Consider the following 26,284-nt stretch of genomic DNA (forward strand, 5'->3'; position numbering starts at 1 on the left):
TTCATATCCATGTATATTGAGGTCAAGATCGTCAATTTGATAGTTCTCAGATGTTGGAACATTATATTCTGAGGAATTTTTGAGGTGCACCTTACCTCAACAATATAATATCGGAACATTATATAAACTTGTCTTATGGACCCGCACATGACCAGAACCAATGTCATGGTCGCTACTTCTAGACCCAAACCCTAGCCCTCGAGGATGAGGACTTAGACCCTAACTGGGGTTGGATCAACCATGCAAGTCACCGGGTCAACCCGAGCCCACCCCTAGAGGATGTATCACGCCCACTGCCCTTGGGTAGTGACCACTATGATGGACCTTAGCTCTCATTCTCCAACAAAAACATTTAATATTTCCACGTGTAGCCAACTCAAGTGATCCTAAAAACACAACATTGAAAAGGCTCACTAGAATGGGGTGGTCCTCCAAAAGTATGGTATCACACGTGTGTCGGCAAGACTGTAACTTAACAATGGAAAGCTCCCTTCATATATGATATGTATATGAGCCCGAGGGTACACCCGTATTATAAGAACAGCTCCTCTTTCTACGTGAAAATAATACAGAAAGAAGAATGCACTTGAGTTACTTATTTAAGATAAGTGACATGACATTGAACCTCTCACACCTTTGTGTGTAAATCCAAAAGTTTACTATTAAGTTCAGCACAAATTTTTATAAAAGTTACACCCATGTGACAATTTTTATAAGGATTTGTGTTAAATTTAATGATAATTATTTAAAATTTTACATTAAAAAGGTTTTATAGAATCATTATTTTTAAAATAAATGCAGCCTATTTATCTAAAACAGTACGGATAGAATGAAAATACCATCTTACCCTTCAATGAGTACAACGAGTAGCATCAGGAACAGGAGATGGTTTATGCGCAAGCCCGCATGTTTTAAAAAGGCGAGCTTGGCAATAAATAATTTTTTAAATATAATTTGATTATAATTTTTAGAGAATATGTAATTTTTAATATGAAGATTATAAAAATAAAAAATTAAATTAAAATTAAATAATAAAAATAATAATTATATCATAAAAACATTTGGACCGTTGGTCACAATTGTTTTTAGATAGATTGCATCCATTTTTAGATAAATTGCATCCATTTTAAAAATAATTTTTTTATACCTCTGAACCGCATATTGTAGAAATGCGGTCCAACTTGCATCAAACAATTTTCCTCGAGAACACAAGACAGATTTTTAAAGAATAAATGGCCATGAAAGTAGAGAGAGAGAACGAGGCAGATGGTGATGAAAGTATATAGAGAGAGAGGCGAATGTAAATGAAAGTAGAGAGAGGGGTGAATGGCCATGGAAGTAGAGAGAGAGAACGAGGCAGATGGTGATGAACGTATATAGAGAGAGAGGCGAATGTAAATGAAAGTAGAGAGAGGGGTGAATAGCCATGGAAGTAGAGAGAGAGAGAGGGAGCATGGCCATGGAGGTAGAGAGAGAGAGACAGGCGAATGGGCATGAAAGTACAATGTATAGGAAACACGCGTCGTAAATGTGATTGATAAAGCACCAATGATATGGGGCCGAGGAATGCCGAACGTCTTAAGTATAGGAAAGTGAGAGATGCATGGATTAGCTTGTCAGCATTTCAAGGATCGAGGGACCCAAAACGACAATTGAGACCACTAAATTGCAACCACAATTTCCGCATTTATATCTACACTGGATTCCATATTTTTTTTGTATACAAATCAAGATGAATAAAGTAAGTACTTATCCATAAAATGTTACATCTCCAAATGCCAGCCTAATTGTATATGAAAAAAACGGTTAGGGGCCTGTATTTTCCATTGAATTAAATACGTGGATCATGTGAAAAATTGCAATGATAACTAAGTATGTTCCGTGAGAACCAATGCTTAAAAATGCGGATTTCGGGATCGCCAACTCCAAAAATTGGACTTTAGATCGACAATCACGGTAAGAAAACCAAGTAAAAGAATCCTAAAATTTAGAGAAAAAAATGAAAAGTAATCAAATTGGGTGGAGCTGGATCAGCCAAATCCCATCCTCAACCCCTCTTTTACTGAATTGGATAAGGCGAGGTCGATCCGGATCAGCCTTTTGCTAAACCATTGTGAGAACCAAATAAGCCAATAAGTATGCACTTGTTCGAGAGAAATGTACATTTACTCCCTCGGCTAAAGCCCTTGTGGTGTATTTTATAGGACCACCTTTTTATGGGCATCCAACCTCATTAACCAAGCAACCATCCTTCAAATAAAGGAAAAATAATAAAAAAAAATCATTATCTTAAAAATAATAATGCCTGCGGATCGAATCACAATCGTTCAATTTGTGGATCACATAAACCTAAATGTTTACTAACTCAAAGTATATTTTTCCAAAGTAATATGTACATATGGTAATTTAAGGTGGACCATTTTCTTATGCTGGAAGGAGTATATAGCGTCCTCCCGTTGGACCACGCATGTGCATTGGAATTGTAATAATTGTTCTTTTTTTGGTAAGTCAATTAGGAAGACATGCCTTTTAATTAGTTAGTGGTATTTTAAGCTTTTAGTGAGAATGGAAACTATAATGTGCAAGTCAGCCCCTTTCCCAAACTTTGACAACATTTATTTTGCCATGCCAGCTGGAGAGGACTGCAAATTGATGGTTCCTTTCATTTCAATGCCCCCTCGCTACTTGGAATTTCCTTGATTGGAAATTTGGTCCCTAGTTGTCTTAAGTTGATAATTGTTATTTATCCATTGAACAAAAGGAAAACACACCCAAATTTTCCACATTTCACAAGACGAAAGCTTGTAACCTTAGTTTTTGCGAAAATACCGAACTAAACAATTTCCTTTTTTAGGACGAGTTTGACTAACAAATAACTTTATTTGGAAATAGACAATTCATCTAAATTAATCTACTCTGATAACATTATTTTGTTAATTGTTTTGTATTGTCTTGTATTATGTGTAATATTGTTTATTTATTTTTATTATTTCAAGTTATTTATGGCCAAATAATTGTGTTTTTTAGCAAATTACTTTAAATAAAATAAAAACAGTTTTTCAACTGCATAAATTGTCCATTGGTTTATATCAAATAACCTTATAATGAACACTAGCAATATATAATTCATTAACATGATCAATTTTATTGAAACAGCTAATTATCAGTGATAAGGGGTACATACAAATGGCCCATTGTAACATATTTGTACTATAAGCATCAAATTTTAAAATGACGTAAATTTGATAAAAATATAAATATTTTAAGTATTTAAACTTTTAAACGGATAAATTGATATGGGAAAAAGAGGTTGAGGTTGTGGTGGTAGCACCCGTCATACTTTAGTGGTATATTGTGCTCTCCAATCTTTCTGACAACTTCGAAAGCCTAACTATATAAAAAAACGGGTAGGCACTAAATTACCAAAAAAAAAAAAAACAAGATAAATTTATATTAAAAACAATTGATACAATTAATGACAAAGGACGGGCATTATATCCGTTTTAATGTAACGTTGTAAATTATTTTAGTTTGTCACCATATATTGCATAAAATGATGCATGTAGTTTACAAAACAAAAAATGCATGTCATCTTCACCACCCATCACCGACTACCGGTGATTGAGATGAACCTCCCTATGCGAATAATTAAGAGGATAAACAATCCATATTAATTGTATATCGTCCTTTTTTCATAAAGCAGCCATCATTGTGAATGATAAATGGCCGAGATGATGCACAATTTACTGTGGGGTGACATATAGTTACTCATCATAGTATGATATGAGGTAAGGACTTCACAAAAATACAATACGTATGTATTAGGAGATCCAAGTTGATTTTGATTGGACATTTGTGAGTGGGCTGAAAATGTATCATATGTTAATCGTGACCCCGACTATCATGATCTGACAAACACAGTTGGCTCTAATACATGACATTCTTACTTGCTCGTTCCATCCGCCCACATTGATTGGACAACAATGTATCTCAAACTGTGCATATATCGTATAAGTAATATATGTGCACAAACATTTCAATAAAATAAAGTAGTTTATATAAATAACAATTATATTTGTAGAAGTAAGGTCGTAATAATTCATACTATTTACTTAATTTGATGACATAGATTTGACACTATCTTCAATGTGTCAATTTTTTACATTGTTTTGAAAAAAATTGCATTGTCAAACTAAAATGGACAATATCGAAACTTTACTTCTACATGTGAGGTTGTCGCCCCATATGAACCACACCCTTTGAATTTATATAAATCATCAATATCAAACAATAAAAGTAAGGCATACCTCCTAACTAATCGGAAGATGCAAGTCTGGTGGTGGGGACCCCATCGATGGCCTAAAACTCTATTTCTACTCTCAGTTATCAAATTTAAATCTAAAAGAATAATACAAATATACAACAGTCTGTGAAGAACCTCGAAAATAGACATGTGTAGATCAACGTTTTAAAACTCGGAGTTTTTTTATCTAGGTCGTCAATAAATATACGATTAGCGGGGCTGAACTAGTTCTCAGATATAACGAGTCAATGTCTGATTTCCCCCTAAAATCCTACCTTATATATATATTATTTTATTGTTCATAAAACGTACTCTATGTTTTATTAGGTTCTCTTAAATCCCCACCTTATAAATCCCCCATCACCATCATGATGGTTTTTGTCCCAACTAATTGAGGTTGGCTATAGAATTATGGTCCGTCAGTTTATTATATCAAATACCATATCTTCAGTGAAGCCATAAATCTTTAAATGATTTTTTATTATTTCTAATCATATATTTTTGGGCTTGCTTTTTGCATTTTACCGGCCTTCCATTTGATGTAACTTGTACCTCCTAACCCCATAAACCCATAATTAAATTTTTAAAATTTTTGTAGGATCACCAATTTAGACTAAAAAAGACCAAACTCCGATAAGTGACCCAGTGGTCCAACATGGATTTATGGATTAATAATTTAAATTATTTGAAAACATTGGTGCATATATATAAGATATGGTGTTCAGAGATGCACTTACTTTATAAAACATTTTGACTATGGAAAAAGTTTGTAAAAGGTGTCAACCTTATTATGTACAAGTAAGGTGCACCTAAAAAACTACTAGAGAAGGTGGTTCCATCTTCAAATCTGGTATCTTGACGTAGAGATTCATAGACATGAAAAAAGGCTATTTATAGTACTAAAAATAATTAATATTCTAACACCTTATAGACCGTCCATTTTTAAGCTTTTTTTTTAAGTGTTTATAGATATGATAGATGGTCATTAGAACTTTAAATTTTATAGTCAGAGGAAACAACAGATTTTCAGTAAGGATTTGCGGCACTGAAACTACAGTTTCGGCCTGGTTTTGAGACGTACCGTATTTAAATAGTATGAGGTTGACATCTTATGCAAACCTCGGCCTTTTTACGATTCCTCGTATATAATTTTTTTCAACAAAAAGGCACTTTAGTGTTTAGCTAAAGGTAGGGGCAATCCATGTCATTCTCTCTCTAGAAAAGGGCAAACCAAAAGATCATGGCACTCTCGTGAGTTCTCTAACGACGCAGAAGAGACTCCTGCCGAAGACTGGCACGCGCGGAGTCCTACGTGGCGGAAGGGAGCCTTTATTCTTTGCATTCAGGTGGGCCCCACCCAACCCTTTTGGCCTCTTCTGCTGCATGCTCCCGCCTCCTTGTCAATGCGCCTCCCTGAAACTCTCACTTGTACTCTCTCGCTCTTATTTCTCTCTCTAAAGTCGTTTTCTTTCTCCTCTCTATCTAAACTCTCTCTCTAGAGCAGACGGATCAATCCATCCTCTCTCTCTCTCTATATAACTGTTTTCTGTACCCTCTCTTTCTCAGATTGGAGAGGTTTTAAGCGCGGTTTGTAGAGGAGCATGCGTTTTGTAGGATGCAGGGGTGTGGTGTATCGAGGATAGGGTTGAGTGATCAGTGAACCATGGCAGAGCAGAGGGCTTCTGTTGAGCTCTGCAAGGGCGTCAATGGCCTCGATAAGGTCGTCTTAAAAGAGGTTAGGGGTAGTTCAGCCGAGGTATGGTTTCTCTCTCTATCTTTCTTCTGTCTCTGTGTGTGCTCCATGACCTTATATGCATCTGGATTTGCGAGTATTTCGTTATCGGTTGGTGAATTAGGGTGCTCTGTTTCTGTAACTTCGTGTTTCATTTTGTTCTGGTGGCTGATGAAGTTCTGACTGGAATTAGGGGTTTCTTGATGTCAGAGTCCTGAGTGGAGAGATTAATGATGTCAATTGTGGGGTTCCATTGGGGAATGTTGTGAATCATATTGGATACGACTCATTTGTGCTTTTCTTTTGCATTCCATTGAATTATCATAGTTATTTTCACCATTTATTGACTATGACTTATTTTTTTGATAGATCCTCCTATTTCATCTCACAAGCATGACAAAGAATTGCAGGGAATTCGATCTTTATCGGCACGCGTTTAAACTGGAACTTGGGTCATTAAAACTTTTTATGCAGCTGGATAATACATGCCATTGTCCTTCTCGTCATTGAATACATCATTTGATGCTCTTTTAGCATTTTGATTTGCATAGTTTTTTGGATTATGTTTTACCTCGAACTTATGCATGTGATAATTGTTTGGGACTTCTTATAAGATTTATATCAATCTTTTCTCACTTGAAATGCATGTGATAATTGTTTGAGACTTCTCATAAGATTTGTATCATACAACCCTGAAACACTATATTTTACTGGAGTATGGATCTTGGAGTTTTATCTTTCCTCTCGTTTTAACAATCAAAGGAAAAATGTTATTTGCTGCTCATTTTATATTCAGATTTACTCTTTGCCAGCCTACTTTGGCATTTGAGCATTTCTTTACTGATTTTGCTGCTCATTTTATATTCAGATTTTCTATTTTCCAGCTTACTTTGGCATTTGAGCAGTTCCGTGCATTTCTTTACTGATTTAGTGGAAGATCTCACCAACTCATAAGAGAATAAATGGCTAAAAACTGACAAATACAGTAAATCTCAAATACAATAAATCTCATCAGAAGTATGCCTCTTCATGGAGGCAAACCTCCATAGGAGCCACTTCGAGGGGATCGGTCCTCCTTAGAGTTCTTTTACCTTTTTTTATATACAAGCTTTGTGTTCTACATGCTACTCTCCGCCTATTTATTTATTTCTAAACTTGAACAACCTTGCTTCCAAACATCCAAAGTTCCTGTGGACTTACCTCACCATAAGTCCCTATTAACCAGGAAAATCAGCGCACAAAGTAACTTCAAAACTTGTCTAATTTTATTCTTACCATTCTAGTATATTTTGTAACAACTAGAATGCCTAGTATAGATCAGGGTCATATCAATACATCCCTTTTAAAACAACATTTTCCTCAAGGTTGATTTTCTATTTTATTATTCTTCTTCTTCTTCCTATTATGATAATCTTAATTCCACACTATTGCCTTCTTCTTCACGACTTTTACATGTTCTGGAGCCATTTCTCTTGTGGGGTTTTTCTGCTGCCAGTGTTCCCTATAAATCCTTGGCAACTTCCCCCACCTCACTTCCCTTTGCGGCGTTCTTGCTTCATTCTTCTGTGTTTGTTAAGCGTTCCACCTTCCCTCCCTCTTCTTTCTCTTCTTTAGCTTCTTTATGCATTAGGATCGGACATTAACCATGCACAGTGTTAGCTACACAGAATCAATGCTGCTCATGGTACGTATAAGCACGACAATCTGCATATCATGGAAAATCTTTATCATATGAGTTGCCATAGATAACATAGCATCGTCACTATGTTTTAGTGCGTTGATCAAAGGATTGTCTCTGACAAGATTCATCTTTGATTGGCAATGTTTTATTTGATCTGCTCTTTCTCTTGCTATATTTCCTTCATTGTGGATACAGCCAACCAGAAGGGCCTAGGATTTTGCTATGATACCAATTTCCAGGATTCAACTAAACGTAAGAGAATAAATGGCTGAAAACTGAGGAATACAATAAAATTTCATTACATTTATGCATTTTTGAGGGGGCAGGTCCTCCTTAGAGTTGTTTCGACTTTTTTCCAAGTGTTTTTTTTTTTGGTTTTCTTCTATGTGCTAATCTCTCCCAATTTATTTCTTCCGAACTTTCAAAACCTCCATGTCTTCCAAGTTCCATCCCAATCATAACCCTTTCTAAACATCCGAACTTCCCATGGATCTACCCCACTATAAATCCCAGTTATCTAGCAAGATCAACCCATAAAACATATTCAGAAACCTTATTTTATTCTTACAGCTCCAGTATATTTAATACCAGTTAGAATCCCTAATCTAGATTAGGGTTGTACCCTTTAAGCACTTAAGGACATCATCTTGTTCAAAGTACCACGTCTTGTGGATCTTGGAGCATCATTAGATGTTTAATGTTTCTCTGATTCATCAATTAATTTTCTCGGATTCTGGTTTTTGTTATCATCTTGTTCTCCTAATGGTTTTGTGATGAAATGAACCATTATTTGCATTGACGAGCAACGATTTTGCTGAATGTATGCATTATCCTTTGCTAAATTCTGATCTGAAAATTTGATGAACTTGTCTAATTTTATTTGCACGCACTGTAGCTTTTCCATGGTTACAGTGTTTCTTTTGTATGTATCTGGCATCATTACATTATGCTGGCTTTGGAAAGACATGTTTCTTTTGAGGGGTTAAATCCAACAAAACTTTGATCATGAACTTTTCTTGTTCGAGGAATCAGAGTGTTGCGACAAGCATGCTTGAAGTAGTTGTCATTTGGTGACCAGGACTGGCCCTTTCTTAATGAGATCAAATATGACGAATGAAACTTGTTTTAAGTTGGAAAAAACTCACCTAAGTCAACCCATCAGGTGAGTTTCTAGATAAAAATCTCTGGATGTTTTCACTATTAAACTTGGCAAGTCCACTTGTTTTTGGCCAGGTTTAAGTTGGTATGGAGTTTGAGTTGTTGAAAACTGCTCGAGATGTATTGCTTTTTAAAATGTGTGCCTATGATTAAGTGTTCCAGAGAGCTTTGTACAAAGCTAAATAATGCTTCATGATACTTCAGAGTCTTCAGCAATATATGGTGGGATCTAAATACCTATTTGTAACACTTGGAAATAATCTTTCTCAAAAAAAAAAAACACTTGGAAATAATCTCAGAAATGTTCCCCTATGAAATATCTTATCCCAGATCATTCTTTGGTCTTCATGGAATAAGTTTCTGTAGAAGAATGCTTACACCGGCATTTCTTCTCAATATTTTGTTCTTTATCAAACCTTTTGTTCTTAAATTCAGCCTTCGTCAAACTTATTTGTTCTCAAATTCATTATTCCTCTCTTTGTCTTCCCTCAACTTCCTCCTGATGGTCCACCTCCTTTGAACTCCCCAAGCTGACAGTGATGGTCACTTTTTTCCCTCTCTCTTCCCTCTTCTTCCTCCAAGACAGCCAGCCTCCCATCTCCATTATCCAATTTCCTTTTAATATGCTTCAAGCACTCCCCTCCCATATTGAACAAAGCCATAACTAGTTGAAGCACCTGAGATTCTGTATTCTCTAAGCATGAAGAATCATTCCTCGGTTCCCACAAACTTGCTACTGAGAAGAGTTGGGTGCTTTATGACTTCTAACCTCATCTTATTCTTAAAAATATCCCACCATCCATCAAACAACCTAACCCTTTTGATGCCGTGCTCCTCACAATCTTGGGCCTGCATAGGTTTCTTGCTTCCTTTATTCTAATGGAGCAATGGACAAACCGGTCTTCTTTTTTATTGACTCAGTAAATTTGTTTGCCAAACTTTTAATGGTCAAAAGCCCAACTCCTCGTTACTCCACGAAAAATCCTCAGAGTGTTTGGGCAGCTGTCTGTGTTGCCTATGAGAATTCTCTTTTAACATTCACTTCCAAGATCCAGGTCATTTTAATCATCTGCCTCCCCATCCCTAAATCAGAATAATCTCGTTTATACCAATGATCAGTTACCTTCATACTTCCTAGGTTGCACAAAAGGGCCATCAGGGTCCTTTCATGAGCTCATGTCATCAAGGACACGTGAACTGGACAAGTCTATTAACGACAGCACACATGTATGTGAATAAATTAACTGCTATTTTGATCATTAATTGTTCTTAGAAGAATTTGATTTTATATTCAGTCTAAAAAAGGTATACAGAATTTCTGTGCCATTAGCTGGCCAAATTATGTAGGGGGTAGGGGTGGCAACGGGTCGGGTCCTGCTGGACCCAGACCTGGACCTGTACCCCATGGGTCCAAAGAACCTCTACCCGTACCTGTAATGAAACCGGGGACTCGGGACCCGACTTGTACCCAGACTCCAACCACCCATCTCGCTCTCTGCCACCATCACTCTATTAGCACCACCAAAGTCCCTATTGAAGTCTCCATCACCACCTAGCCACGCCTATCCTGCTATCCACTTCCCCACCACTACTATCACCACTGCTGCCAGCCCAACCACCACAATCTAGCCGCTACTCCTACCACCAACATCGCTGCCACCCGGCTGCCACCACCAGCACCACCTCCTACCCACCACTCTACCACCACCACGCGACTGCACTACCACTATCTCCTAGCTACCACCATGACCCTCAAGCGTTAGAGTAAGTAGTAACAAACCAATGGAGATAGAGTGTATCTCACTCTAAAGACTAAACCCCACCCGCTTCCCTTCTCTCTCTCTGGAAATTGCCCCTTTTCTTTTTGAATTTAGCCCAGACCGTAAGAGAGAGATAGAGCATTCCTCTCTCTAAACAAATCCCCCCCCCTCTCTCTCTAGGTAGTTACTCGTAGTTGAATTTAACACTATTTCTCATTCTCTAACTTTCCATGACCACCACCACGCTCACCCATGTGTCACTGATCCATCAATATCAGTCAGGCCTTCATGTGAGCTTCACATGGCCTTTGGTCTTTTCAATATATAATAATAATATAATATAATATAACATAATATATTATATAATATAAATTTGGGTCTGGGTACCCGCTGGGTCAGGTATAGCAAGACCCGTACCCGTAACTAGGACTATACGGGTATCCTCTATAGGACTCGGACCCTACCTTCGGGTCCAAAACTTGGACCCATAGCCGGACCCGTTTCGGGTAGACCCATGCTGGTCCCAGGTTGGGTCCGAGTCCATTGCCAGCCTTAGTAGGGGGGGTGTAGGTTCTGGCAAGAAGAGAAAAGAAAATAGGAGCAGAAAAAAAAGAAAGCAGGTTCCCTTAATTTGCAAAATTTGCCGAATTAGCCCTTTCTTTGGCTAGATTCTCCACAGCTACATTTGCTTATCACCGAGCATGCTTGAAGGTCACTTTGTGTGGGTCTACAGAGGTCTGAAATCTTTGTGAAAGTCTACAGAGCTTTGGAATTTGGTGCAGTACTTGCTGTAATCTCGAAGGCCTAGGGGAAGAAATTTTTTGCCCAATTGATCACATTTTTTGAATCTCCATCAACTAGAAATGAGGAGCCCCAATTTCTATTGAAGATTTTGAGTTTTTCTATGAGTGCCTTAGCCTGTACAAAAGTCAATGTAGACAACTGTGTGAGCCCCAAGTAGGATACCAGCAACCTGGGTGAACTATTTCTAAGAATGCCCCCGATGCCCACTAGTCTTGGGTCACCAAGACAGCATCTGTCAAAATCAATGTAGGAAAATCGAACCAAAATGGTTTAATCAGACATGGGCTTGGGAGCGGTTCAACTGACCTAATCAGTAAACCGGTCGGTTTAACCGTTCTAACGGGGCAAGTCCTGGGCGGTTAAGCAAGTGTTAAAAAAAATAGAAAAAGAAATCTAATAAAATATGAAAAGTATATTTAAAGAATGATGAAACAAAGTACATCCAAATGAAGTTGAAAATTAATGAAAAAACTGAATTTATCCAAATGAAGTTGAAAATTAATGAAAAAAATGAATTTTAAAGGATCAATTTGTGCCCAGGGGTATTTTTGAAATTTTCTGAAAAATGGGAAAATGTAAAAATAGATATTAATGGTCAAAATAATTTCCAATTTTTGCCATAATGATGAAAAACATTAGAAAAATACATTACAAACAATATCCCTTATTTTTTGGGATTTTATATAATTTTTTGAAACTTTTTTTAAAAATACCCGGCTAGTCACCAAAATTGGCCAAAACCGGAACCAACCATTGGTCGGTTTCGATCTAACTGGGCAGTTACCAGTTAGAACGGCCAATTTTTCTAACAATGGTCAAAATTAAGCTTTATATTTCTTGTTTGTGCTATCCATGGGGTGGATCTGGGATGGACATTGGTGTGGGCCATAAGATGGATTTCCAGTTAAGAGTGGAATTCATCTAAACTCCTTTCGGTTTGTTGCACAGAAAATGACTTGGTCTTGATCTTAGCCTTGATATCCCCATAATGAGACTCCTGACCTTCATAGATTCAGCTTTAATGTTCCAGCCACATGGTCCACACTGATGCAAGAACGGAGGCTTGCTATAGAAGCAAACCCGAGGCGGGTTTTGGGGGGGAGAAATAAATAGCAAACAATTTCTGTATCGTTTCAGGTGTCATTCCGCACCCTTCAAACAGCTCTTGCATATGGCTAGCATTGTACAGGTCTTCTACAATTTCCTCACTTGAAAAGATGGTCTTTCAATCACCCTTGCATACAGTTGTTTCTAGAAGATGTAGCTAAAGTGGGATTTTATAAAGATGCTTTTCTTTTTTTTGGCTCCATGGGAACAGATGTTGAGAATCGTATTGGCATATATGCCAATCTTTCTCACAATTTTATCAATTCCCTGTTTACCTTTTGTATTATTGAGTTCATAACGATAAGAAGAACAATCCTTGAGGTTGATATACTTTCTGTAAACCTAAAGTGGCTTCATGTTGAATCAGTCATTGACATTTGTTGTTTTGTGCTTGCTCCATGGTACTTAATGTTTTGACAGCTTTACATCGGCAGGACACTCAATTTGATTTAAGATATATTCAGATGTGGCTTTATTCGTATGGCATGGCGTCAGATTGTTCACATACTCACTTTTCTCCTGGTTTTTTAGGTGTATCTGTATGGCGCTCAAGTGATGTCTTGGAAGAATGATCATGGTGAAGAGTTACTATTTGTCAGCAGTAAGGTACTATTTTACGTTGATAACTGATATCTGATTTATTGGCATCCTCATGCATATGAGTTCACTTTTTTGTATTTCATAGTATTGTTTAGCATGAGATCCAAAGGTGTTACTTGGGGTGCAACATTGCGAACTGCAAAGTCACATGGGTGAAATAAGTCACATGGGTGAAACCAGCGTTTAAAAAATCGTCGAGTCGAACCGGACTCGTCCGGTTCGACTCGAATTTCACGAAAATGGACCGGATCGTTTCAAGAATCGGGAATCGTCCGGTTCTAGAGAGAACCGGACGATTCCGCACAGTGACTCGCCGATTCATTGTGCGGAATCGGCGAGTCCGTGAAGAACACGGGTTGCACAGTGTTCTTCACGGATTCTTTCAAATTTTTCATTTTTTGATCATTTTTTTTGTTTTTTTTGGCATGTGATCTGATTTTCAGGCTGTAAACAGCTTTATTCAGCTTTTTCAAGAATTAAATGGTGGAAAAATTGGTTGTTTTTGGATCACAAAAATTTCGGGGTTTAGGGTTTCCACCTTTTCTGAAATTTCATGCCAAATAGGGCATGAATCTTTCAAAATTTGTAGGCATTTTGATCTTAAAGCTCTGAATCAAAACCTTTTGTTACTAATTTGTGATAATCGTTGAGAAAAACTGAGTTTTTTGGAGATTGAAGGCTTCCGTTCACAAAAACAGGTAAGAACTTTGGGTTTTTTTTTTTTTCCGCCATTTGATTTATTTCACGGCATATTTTGAACAAAATGAGTTCAATAATTAGGGTTTTTAATCTTTATTGTGTCTAGTATGATTTAAAATTTTCAATTTTACGTAATCTAGTCAATTACAGGAAGAAATTTGATATGAACAGTGAGATGTCTGCGGAACCAAATTCCGCTGTTTTTTTTTTTTTTTTCCGCCTTTTGATTTTGTTTTCATGATATATTAGAAATAATGTGTTAGAAATTTAGGTTTTTGATTCCTTATATTGTTGTTTATCAGAAAATATACTCAATTGGATGTAATTTATTCACTTAGAGGTGAGTTTTACAGTTAAAATCGCTTATGTAAAACGAACTCTGTGAAGAACAATTTTTTTATTTATTTATTTATTTATTTTTTATTGTAGCCCATGATAGAATTTTTTGTAATCCATGATCGAATTTTTTGTAATCCATGATCGAAATGTTTGTTTTTTTTTCTTGTAATCCATGATCGAATTTTATTTTTTATTTTTTATTTTTGTAACCCATGATAGAATTTTTTGTAATCCATGATCGAATGTTTTGTAATCCATGATCGAAATGTTTGTTTTTTTTTGTAATCCATGATCGAATTTTTTGTTTTTTGTTTTTTATGTAACCCATGATAGAGTTTTTTGTAATCTATGATTGAATTTTTTGTTATCCATGATGTAAATGTTTTTTTCTTTTTTTGTAATCCACGATCGAATTTTTTGTTTTTTTTGTTTTTTGTAATCCATGATCGAATTTTATGTAATCCATGATCGAATTTTTTGTAATCCATGATAGAATTTTCTGTAATCCATGATCGACTTTTTTGTAATCCATGATCGAAATGTTTGTTTTTTTTACTTGTAATCCATGATCGAATTTTTTGTTTTGTAACCCATGATTGAATTTTTTGTAATCCATGATTGAATTGTTTTTTTCTGTTCTTGTCATCCACGATCGAATTTTTTGTTTTTTTATGTTTTTTTTTTTTTTTTTTGTAATCCATGATCGAATTTTATGTAATCCATGATCGAATTTTTTGTAATCCATGATCGAATTTTTTGTAATCCATGATTGAATTTTTTGTAATCCATGATCGAATTTTTTGTAATCCATGATCGAATTTTTTGTAATCCATGATCGATTTTTTAGAAAATTTATGATTTTTTTTTTTTAATCCATGATCGAACTTTTTGAAAATTCGTTAATTTTTTTTTTTAATCCATGATCGAATTTTTTGAAAATTTGCTGTACTTTTTTTTTTTTATTTCTTTTTATTCATGATCGATTTTTTTGAAAAATGATGATTTTTCGAAAAGATGTGAAAATCGTGATAAAGTTTTGATTATCATGATGTATTAAACATTTAAACCCAATTTTTAATTTTTATTGTTTGAGTTTGCTGTAAATTTTTTTTTTTTTTTTCCATGATCGAATTTTTTGAAAAATGATGATTTTCCAAAAAGATGTGAAAATCGTGACAAGGTTTTAATTATCATGAGGTATTAAACCATATTTTTAATTTTTATTGTTAAAGTTTTTGTTGAATAAATTGTATGTTGATGGATTATTTATGCAAAAAAATGCATGTTATTATATTTTCAATACAAAACTGTATTTTTTTTATCTGTTGTTCATGGATTTTTTAGTTGGAATGACTGATGTTAGCCGGCTCTTTGAAGAATTGTTTTTATTATTAATTTTTTAATGCAAAAAATGTATGTTCTTGATAATTGAGTTGTAGCCATGTTTGGAGCTTGCATTTTGTATTATTCTAAATGTTTGTAATTGATATGTACGAAAATATTATTGTCCTTTTGCAATAACAAATAACAACGAATATGACTACATGAACTACCGCAACATATTATCACTACATATGGTGATTATTTTTCTTTTTGAACTGTCAGGTTAATTTAAACTTTTTACATCTTAAAACAGTTGAATCATGTCAAGATCTACAGAAGACCCTGCATGGCAACATGCAGGGGAAGAACATATCAATATTCGCATATTCATTCAAAAACATGAAAATTCTTAATGGAGTACCCTCATTTTTTATTGAATTCCTAAAAAACAATATTTATAATGAATTTTAATAATTTTTTCGGATTTTTTTGAAGCTTTATTATGACCGATTCACCCGATTCCGATCCGGATCGCCGATTCACCGATCCGGATCTCCGATTCGCCGATCCGGATCGGTTTTTGGAAAGCCCGATCCGGGTCACCGATCCGGTTTTTAAACCATTGGGTGAAACCATCAATATTAGCCAATTAGTCTGAATAACTTCACGGCTTTATTTCAGGGGTCCAGTCGATATTAAAAACTATGCTTGTCAAAAAGAAAATTTGTTATCTTAATCTCATCACTACTTTCCAGATATAAATCTGGGTCCTTATTTGTGTGCCAACTTTTTTCTATGTTCTCGATGTTCTAATTTAATTGTCGGCTGGGAAAATTTTACCTTTAAAAGATGATGAAGGAGAAGAGTGTTCCATGCATCTAATTCATCCACTGACGACCTTTTAGTGCAGAAAAAGTATACATGGAACCAAAGATATCTCTCATTTCCTATAGCATGAGTTTCGTCAAATTCCTTTTGTACCATGCCTTAATCCTCCTTGTTTCACCCTAATCCACATCTCACCACCCCAACCAACACAAACACCCCCGCCGAAAAAAAAAAAGAAAAAAAAAGAAAGCATACTTGGTACACACATCCAGTGTCTGAGTTTCTTAAAAGAACTCCTGTCGAAACTAGGCTTCATACTTTCAATGGGGAAGACCTTTAAACCTATTTGGAATCTTTATTACTCAAGTACTGATGATGTATTTTTATTTCCTTCCGTCATCTATAACCTCTAAATAGAACTTTCTAATGTGTACTCTTTTTCAAAGACCCCCAAAAGGTTGCCAATGGAGAGAGAGCACATCTGAAGCAAAGGACCCTTACCTAGCCATATGGATGCCATTTCCCACTTCATGGAGAGCTTTTTTAGAATATTGCAATGTCAGAGTACACATCTTTGCCCCCAGACCATGCTTATCTATCTTCTTAATGGTATGAAGATCCCCTGCAATATAGTCCTTGGTGTGGTGCTTCAAGCTGGGTGACATTAAAAATACACATGTAAAATCACAATAAATCGATAATATAGCCATTTGGCCATTCATATCCTTGAATCTTAGCTACCTAAACATAGAACATCGGAACACTTATGCTTCTTCTTGAATCAATTTGCAACCACCAGTTAGTTGCAAATCCTGGAAATCCTATTCCCCAGATGCCCCTCACTGCACCAGAGATCTCTCTAAAAGCCTCATCTCCTCCTGTACACACCCTGAAGGGCCTGAACTTCCTCAACTTCACAGACTTGTGTTTGTCGACTGCTGTGGATATTGGAACTGGTTCTCCGAAGTAGTTGTTTGTGCATATATTGGTAATATTGCATGCATCACTCTTGTCTACTGAGTTGTTTGATGTCCAGGTGGGGCTTCAAGTTTTTTAGTTCCATTACCCTTCTTCCTATCCCTTTCTCCGCCTTGCACCTCGTGGATCTTTGGTTCTGTCCCTCTTTCTGGCTTCTCAAAGTTGTCCTGATTATGAACCCTGCTCCCCTTGAATGAAACCCCTAGCACAATGTTGAGATCCTTTATGTTGCTCATAATCTACCAGCTCTTTGATTCACCCCTGGGGTTGGGGACCTCCTACCTTTTTGAATTATTTGAGTGGGAGGCTCCTCATGACCAACAAAATCTTCTCCTCAAATGACATCATGGAGAAACTGCCATCACTAACAACTTGTTTTGCCTCTTTTAGCAATTTTTTTATGCCATTTCTTGTATCCAGGTTTTTGAAAGGGACTCTTCCTCGTTGTGCCACATCTGTCCAACTTTCATAACATTCACTTGAGTAGCTTTCTAGAGATAGGCAACCACGTCAGTTACCCATCAGTGCTCTCTACCTTAAGCAAATGCTCTAACCTTGAAGTCGAGATTATCACATCCTGTGTCATAAGATTTTACCTGTCTAACCCCCTCCTATGCGTTCTACCTCCACCTGATTCAAGTCTTGATGCACATAGGGTTTGTAACAAGAGTTGACTTACTTTCTAAAAGAAAAACAAAAGTTGACTCAAAAAATCATACGCGATCAAATAAGTACTGTCGTTCTAGTACAAGTAACATTTTTTAATTGTTATTCATACCCGGGTACGGGTTTAACACATCCTTGTAACTCATTGCTTTTCCTCAGCTATGTAAAATACAGGCCCTGGGAAATGGGCCCTTGAGGATTAATCAATAATGTAGATTACTGGTAGCATCATGATGGCCCTAAAGCAGGCATGGGAAGTGGGCTCTGATTCTTTGGTATACAGGAACATTTTGTTCTCCCTGTTGTGTGGATCATGTGGGCAGATGGATAAATTATGAAGTTAATTCTTCTATATGGGAGTATTTAATTTTCCTTTCTTGAAGGATCTTGTAAGTTTGCCTAAGGTTTCAAAAAACGCTAGGCGGCCCCGAGGCAGCCTGCCTGGCCCCCAGCGCCTAGGCGGGCGCCCAGAACTCGGGCGCCCTGTAGCTTTTTTCACTTTGGGGGTTTTCGTATATTGAGGTTTTTTTTTTTTTTTGTTTTTTTCACATTGGGGGTTAAAAATAAACCCCATAACGTTTTTATACAACTTTGGGGGTCAAAATGACCTATTTGCTCTTTTGGGCAATTTTTTTTTTTAAAAAAAAGGCCTTACGGCCCTGGGCACCTGCCCAGGTACATCTGCCAGTGTAGGGCCGCATAGGTCTAGGTGTGCGGATTTTTTGTCCAGGCCACCTAGGCGCCAGGCGGACTGTTTTTTAAAACATTGAGTTTGCCATGTGTATCTCCTCTGATCCTTGGGGAAGACCTCTATATATATGTTGAATGAAGGCAGGCCATGGTCTGTGATTTCTCTGCTGCTTTTAGCTGTGCGTTTTTACTCCCAGATGAAACATGTAAAAAGGAAATTTCTAGCTAGGACAAGTTATTTAGGTGAGTGAGTTGTGCATGGGCACAATTTACGTATCTGGCCTTAAAAACTTTGTTCATCCGACTACTGATTGAGTGTTTCATCGTTGATGCATTTCCCCCCTCCATTTGGACTGCTGTTAAAACCTTACCATGTAAATGATTCTTCTAGTCTATTATTTTGTTCAGTTATTTAATGATCATTGGATTCGGATGGTGAACCTAGTCATGGTCCTAATGCTCCAACCTCTCATCTGCTGCATAAATAGTTAATAATCTGCCTTTTTTATTTTCTGTTTGCATGGATAGTTGATAGTCTGTGTTTGCTCTTGTTTAGAGTTGTATTCTGTGGAGAACATAGATGTGCATGAAAATATACACTATTTCTATATTAATGTATTCACAACTCACTGATATACTAAAAAAATTATAATTTGGTTTTGGAAGAGAACTGATAGTTTCAGTGTTTGCAGTCACTTCACGGTATTGGTATTTCACTTTGTCAGTCAATTTCTTTTAATAGTTTATCTGTTTCTAATAAGGCAGCCTGTTATTTGTCTTTGTCAGGCCATTTTCAAGCCTCCAAAGGCCATACGTGGAGGGATACCGATATGCTTTCCTCAAGTATGTACCACCTTGAGCTTCCTTTTTCCTTAATCCCATATAACTTTATGAACCTTTTGACAAACCAATCTCCCTGTCAATACCATGCAGTTTGGAAGTCATGGATCTCTTGAGCAACATGGTTTTGCAAGGAACAAGGTTTGGAGCATTGACACTGATCCTCCGCCCTTTCCAACAAACAGCTCTAATAAGGCATTTGTTGACTTAATTCTGAAGCCAACTGATGATGATTACAAGATTTGGCCTCATTGGTAAACCAGTAGCAGAGAATAGTTTCTCTTTGACTTTCATCTGCTTATCTCAAAAAGTATCTTGTATTTCATTGGCATTTAGTTCCTCTTGAAGCCAATTCTTTTCATTATTTTTGTAGCTTCTTTCCATTTGCTCCTCATTTGCAGGTTTGAATTTCGTTTACGGGTTGCTCTTGGTCCTGGAGGAGATCTGATGCTGACATCCCGCATCAGAAACACCGATTCAAAGCCTTTCACGTTTACATTTGCATATCATACTTATTTCTCTGTCTCGGACATCAGGTTTGCAAAGTGTTCTGTCTTTTGCCTTCAAGTTAATCATGTAGCCTCATTTTTACAGGAAGCTCATGCTGATATATCATGAGCTGTCTGTTGGACCATGGATATTCATGAGTGAGATCCTGTAGGCTCACATTAATCATCATGATTGAAAGATCCTTTTTCTTCTTCCTGATAACAGAAAAAGTTGAGAAATAGAAAGATCCATTCAATATTTAGTCTTAGATTATATGTTTTCATATAGTTCTTCATGCTTAGATTGTTTAATTGATCAACATGATGCAACCATGCTTTATGTTTGATCAGTGCTAGCCCTATAGTTATGATAATATCACTATAAAGGTGATAATATTTATGGTAGATCACTATAAAACTTTATTGTTGTTGTTGTTGGTGGTGTTGGTGTTATCATTATCATTATCCTCGTTATGAGTATCATTATCATTGTTGTTGTTGTTGTTGTTATTGTTATTGTCATCTTGAGCAATTTTGGGATAAATACAAGGAGGGCTTTCTTTCAAATTATTCCATCAATTGAAATCAATATGACTTGATTCCGTTATTCAACTTCATCAGTTTTCTCCTGTTCTGGTGCATACTGTAATTCGCATGGTTGCTTCTTTAGTTGGACTGACTTGCTTTTAATACATGACATTTAACCATTTCAAAACCCATTTAAGTTAACTATTTTTGATGAACATGCAGCCACTACAGGGCCTAGCCCTGAGATAACCTTCAAAAAGGATATTTATAGATATACTACGAGACCCAAACTCTAGGTTTTTTACTGATACAATCCGAAACAAAACTCTATCTGTTATGGTTCCTTTTTCCTGCCAACTCTTCTATTGAACAATCTTATCTTTACTTTTTCTGAGATTGTATTGCTTAAATATAATATATTCCAGTGTAACTTAATTGTATTGGTCTCATTATTTGGTTATTGGTGCTCAGTGAAGTTCGAATTGAAGGATTAGAGACACTCGATTACTTTGATAGCTTGAGGGACAAGGAGCGGTTTACAGAGCAAGGAGATGCAATTACATTTGAATCTGAGGTCATTATTACGACAAGCTAATACTGCCATTTTCTTTCTTTAAAGTATCATTCTCTTTCTTCAATTGCCATGGTTTAACATGAAATATCTTTCACATTCAAAGGTTGATAAAATATATATCAGCACACCAACCAAGATTGCAGTTCTGGATCATGAAAAGAAGAGGACATTTGTCTTTAGGAAGGATGGACTTCCTGATGCTGGTGAGTTTGTTTCTTGGATTTCCTATTCCTGCATGACAAATCTTCGACTCATTTTATTAAGGTAGATTTCAAAGTTAGAAGAGATTTATGAATATAAATAATTGGTGGAACCTGGGTTTCTGCAAATGAATATACAAGAGTATATATATATATATATATATCTATATATAGATAGAGAGATAGAGAGAGAGAGAGAGAGAATGTTTTGATGAGTCTGCCAACTTGTCTATTTATATGAGTCCTCTAAAATCTATCTTAGAGAATGGAGATGGATTTTGGATCCAAAATTTTAGGGCCTGAGAATCTATACCATGGTGTACATGGATATATAAAAATAATAATTTTTAAAATAAATTTTTTTTATGTCTTCTTTTTACACGTTGATTAAGTTTTGGTGGGACCACAACTTCTTTACATCCATCTTTAAGATGGATGTTTGATGTGTCAAGGGATGCTTATGTAGAATTACATTCCCCAGCTCACGGAACATATTTATGAAGACTACGTTTCCGTATTTTGGTTCGATTTCAACGGACGGATGATACTGAAATTCAGTTGAAACGCCTTGAAATTTTGAAACAATGCTTGAAATATTGATGATCGATCAATTTCTTAGGAAAAATTCTCCCTTTTTTGGGTTATGAAATGACATTTGTTCTGTTTAGTGGTTTGGAATCCATGGGATAGGAAGGCCAAAGCCATGCCAGATTTTGGAGATGATGAATACAAGCACATGTTATGTGTGGAAGCTGCAGCAGTTGAAAAGCCCATCACTTTGAAACCTCGTGAAGAATGGAAGGGCAGGCAAGAGCTCTCAGCTGTTCCTTCCAGTTACTGTAGTGGACAGTTGGATCCTCAGAGGGTACTCCTAGGATGATGGCGAACAATAATATGATCGGTGCATCTCCATCCAGGTATTTTGCATGCAGCCCAAGAGCATTTTTTAAATAAATCAAAGTGCATTCCATATCTCAAGTAGTTTTTGTTTTTGGTTGTATTCATGTATGAGTTTTGTTTTGTTTTGAGCGGTTTTGGTATGTAATGGATTACTTTTTAGCGGTTTTAGTATGCAAAAACCTAAAGAGGCCACAGTGATTTTGAGAAAAAAAATGAAAAAATTTGAAAGAAAAATAAAAAACTGGGGTTCATACTCTTGGCTTTGCGGGAAGGGCATAAAGGCTGCAAAACTAACGTTCAAGGTTTGTAATTTTGTATTCCATTTCGAGCCTAGTAAGCTACCTAAAAGCGATTAATATCTTATGTAATTTTATTTTGGGTAAATTTGGAACGAAAAGGATTGCAATTACTTGAAAAGACTTATGTTGCAAATCGTATTCGAGATGTTCAAGAATCAGGCTGATCATTGGACTTACTTATTTTATTAGGGCTACTTCTAATAATTATAGCATGAGGATTAAATTAGGTTTTAATTAGATGTTATGAGCAAGGGAGGCAATTTAGCAAGATCCACTCTCTTGCGATTAATGTGGCTGCTTTCTTGATATGTTAGTACTTATTTAGGGTTCAATTGGGGCTAGACTAAAATAGGGGTAGAAGAAGTGGTGCATGATCTTCTTCTTTCGTTCATTTTTTTTGGTAGTGAAATCTTAGGTTAGTGGGTCATGCGTGAGCAAGAGAGAAAAGAGGGCACTATTTCCCATATTACTGAATATTTGGAGAAGGGTATTGGAGAGGGAACGAGATTTATATGAGTTTTTTTTTTTGGTATTTTATTTATTTTATTTTTTGTACAAAAGGAAATGTGGGACGATCCCCTAAGGGAGGACTTGGTTTTTCTCAGTGAAGAGTTTCTTATGAAAGAAGAAAAAAATGTGTTCTTCTTCTACCCTTTGGCATGGGATACAACCACTTATTTTTCTCCTTTGATGTTGATTTTATTTGTTTTAAGATCGAAAGACAGCCGAATTTAATTTCCTGGGCTCCTTTCGCATCATTTGGTATCATAGCACAGTGCAAAGATGGTTGGATACTACTATGGTTGGTTGTGGAAGTTTTTGCAGTAAGAATGCCGGTTTGATCCGAGTGCACAAGAAAATCAACAACTTGATAGAGATAGTTGCATAGATGCTGCATGAGCAAGATTAGTAACAATGAGCCCCAAATGAAGAGGTTCCCTCTATATTGGATCCAAATCATGAGGGTCTTAATGGAGACCGGCATGAATTAGAGCCTGAATATGGGTTGGAGCGGGATGTTGATATGTCCAAACATCCAGATTTGTTCGATGCGCAATGGCATCGAAGGGAATGTGGATTTGTGTTGAAACGAAAACAATCCACAAAACAAGAAAGAAGAAACAAACACAAAAGAAAGAGACAACCAACCACAACGTAAAGATATACATGGTTCGGCAACGTGCTTACGTCCATGGGGAGATGAGAGCTTCTTTACTGGCAATGAAGAATAGGGTTACAATGGCTCTCTTCCTCACACATCTCTCTGTTTTCGTGTTACAAAGAAATCTTCGTTTTTCCCTTAACCCTAAAAGAACCCCCATCGCAACAATATATAGAGTCCCAAGCAGATGGTATAAATTATTGAAATACCCCACGTACGGATACACAATTTTTCTCAGGGGCTGCTGTCACGAAACCCCGCAGGGCCGAGTCCACCGAGTCTACTTGCCCGGACAACTTCTCAGGGCCTCAAGCCCTTTTGGCTTTTAACGACCCTCCGGAGTCGTCTCTTGACTCCACCTTGACAGATCTATTTCCTCAGAATACAAGATATCAATCCTCAACAGATTTGGTGGGAAGTCGGGCAGCCCTCCACCTCAAGGCTGATGTAATTGGCGTAGGGCCACAGACAATGAGGAACTACTTGATCAACATTGTGATAGACAACGATTTAATTAAAGAGAGTTTGAATCAGGTATTGAACTTGACTCCCCTAAATATTATGTAACTCTCTTCCGTGTCTACCAAGGAGAAGCGTTATTCTCAACAAACAGTTCCCAAATTCAGCAAGTCATTAATTGGGATTCTCCACTTGTTTTTTATGAGTATCTTGATGAGGATTTGGATTTTACGGAAACTACAATTTCGGAAGATTGTTTGGAGTTTGAGGACAAGATATTGGTTTTAGAAGGGGATAGGTTTGATGATAAACCGTTTTGACACAATGGGTAAAATCTCACATTTTATTTGGAGAAGGAGATAGTGAAATTATGCCTTCTATAAATCAGGCTCTTGAAGACAGCTGAGAGCAGGTCCGATTGAGCAAACCAATACTTCGGCTGGAAACCCATGTCAATATAGCAAATGATGACTTCGAACGAGGCGTCACTTTTGAAGAGCCTTGTGCAGTGGAAGCAGGGTGGGACTATAACATGCGCATCCATTCCCAGGCCATCCAGAGCACATTCCATTTATAACTCCCAGTCAGCAAATCATTAATCACCACGTATACAATGTCGGGTTGTAGAAGATATGCCCAAACCATTAGACCTCATGCTACACAAAGAGCAATTGCATAGAGTTGTAGGGCTTCACCATCACCTTAGGTAGGATGATGATGCAACATCAAAAACTCGAGGGCGAGTTTTTTTTTCCGGCCCGAGGAGTATGATGCAAATCCCATCTGAGAAGTTCAAGAATTAGGCTGATCATTGGACTTATTAATTTTGTTAGGGCTACTACTAGTAATTATAGCATGGGGACTAAATTAGGTTTGATTTAAATTAGATGTTATGAGGGTCGCAATTTAGCAAGACCCACTTTCTTGTAATTAACATAGATGCTGTCTTGATTTTTAGGACTTAAATAGGGTTTAACAGGAGCTCCATTAAAAAAGGAGTAGAAGGAGTGCATGAATATTTTTTTTTGGGGAGAGAAATTTTTGGTTAGTGGGAAATGCGTGACGACATAAAAGATGGGAATATTTTCTATAATGTAGAATATTTGGAGAAGAGTGCGTGAGCTGGAGAGAGAGAGAGAGAGAGAGAGAGAGAGAGAGAGAGAGAGAGAGAGAGAGAGATTTATAAGAGTTTTTCTAACTTTTCTATTTTAATTTTTTTATTTTAGAATTGTATAAAAAATGTGGGACTATCGGTTACTAGAGGACTAGGTTTTTTTTAGTGCAGGAGTTCTTTATGAAAGAAAAAAGTATTTCTTCTCCCCTTTGGCCTGGGTTACAACCACTTATTATTCTCCTCTTGTCGGTGATTTGCTTGTTTTAAGATCGAAAGAAGACCGGATTTAATTTCTTAGGCTCCTTTCACATCAAATTAGAAAAGCTGTATAATAACATGAAGGAAAGAAGAAAAAGAAGAAGAATTAGGGTTTAAAATCCTGGTAAAGCAGTGGGAATGGAATACTAAGGGCAGCACTGCTAATTCTCAAGGTTCGTATCCCATCTCAGCCAGGTATATAAGCTACCCAAAAGCAATTATATGATAATATCCTATGTTGTTCTGTTTTGAGTTATTTTGGAATATAATGAAATATTTTGAGCAGTTTTTGTAGGAGGACTTAAATAGGCTATCAACCAATTGAAAAATATAAAAAATGGGTTTTGGCTGAGTGGTTAGTGTCCTCTTTACCTTACCAAAAGAAAAAGAAAGAGAGGAAATGGACACCTGATAATGTATCATGCCTTTTTGCAGGATGCTCAGTATTCTACTGGAACAGGAGTTATATTCTCTGTCTACTGCACTGTTATTGCAATGGGATTGAATTCCATACTCTATATTGGTGGCATTGTGCAGCTCCCTGTGAGCAAACAAATGTTACTTAGGCTTGCTGGCAGGTGAAGTTGATAACTGTTACTTTTACCCGTCGAATAATCTGTTTCATTTTTTCTTTTTCTTTTTCTTTTTTTGAAGTATTTGTTGTGATATAAATCTGAAGAGCTCAGACCTGGGTGGGCAATCACATCTTTCTATTTTTACCTTTTTTTTGTGTCCCCTTATACTTCTTCTCTCTTCACTTGATAATAACATCCTTGTATGATTGGGATTGTGCA

General features: G+C 36.6%; 1 protein-coding gene across 1 annotated transcript; it reads left to right on the forward strand.

Moving 5' to 3' along the window:
* The first annotated feature begins 5,867 nt into the window (after nucleotides 1-5,867).
* On the forward strand, nucleotides 5,868-26,284 carry LOC18435590 (Galactose mutarotase-like superfamily protein). Its single transcript, XM_006845633.4, has 9 exons — nucleotides 5,868-6,059; nucleotides 13,077-13,151; nucleotides 19,455-19,511; nucleotides 19,602-19,762; nucleotides 19,910-20,044; nucleotides 20,996-21,098; nucleotides 21,202-21,301; nucleotides 21,967-22,215; nucleotides 25,926-26,284. Exons 1-8 carry the CDS (start codon nucleotides 5,967-5,969, stop codon nucleotides 22,176-22,178), a joined length of 936 nt encoding a protein of 311 aa, XP_006845696.1. The 5' UTR covers nucleotides 5,868-5,966; the 3' UTR covers nucleotides 22,179-22,215; nucleotides 25,926-26,284.

This window comes from Amborella trichopoda, chromosome 12, assembly GCF_054954075.1.
Source record: "Amborella trichopoda isolate Santa Cruz 75 chromosome 12, AtrichopodaSantaCruz75HAP2 v2.0, whole genome shotgun sequence".
Lineage (NCBI taxonomy): Eukaryota > Viridiplantae > Streptophyta > Magnoliopsida > Amborellales > Amborellaceae > Amborella > Amborella trichopoda.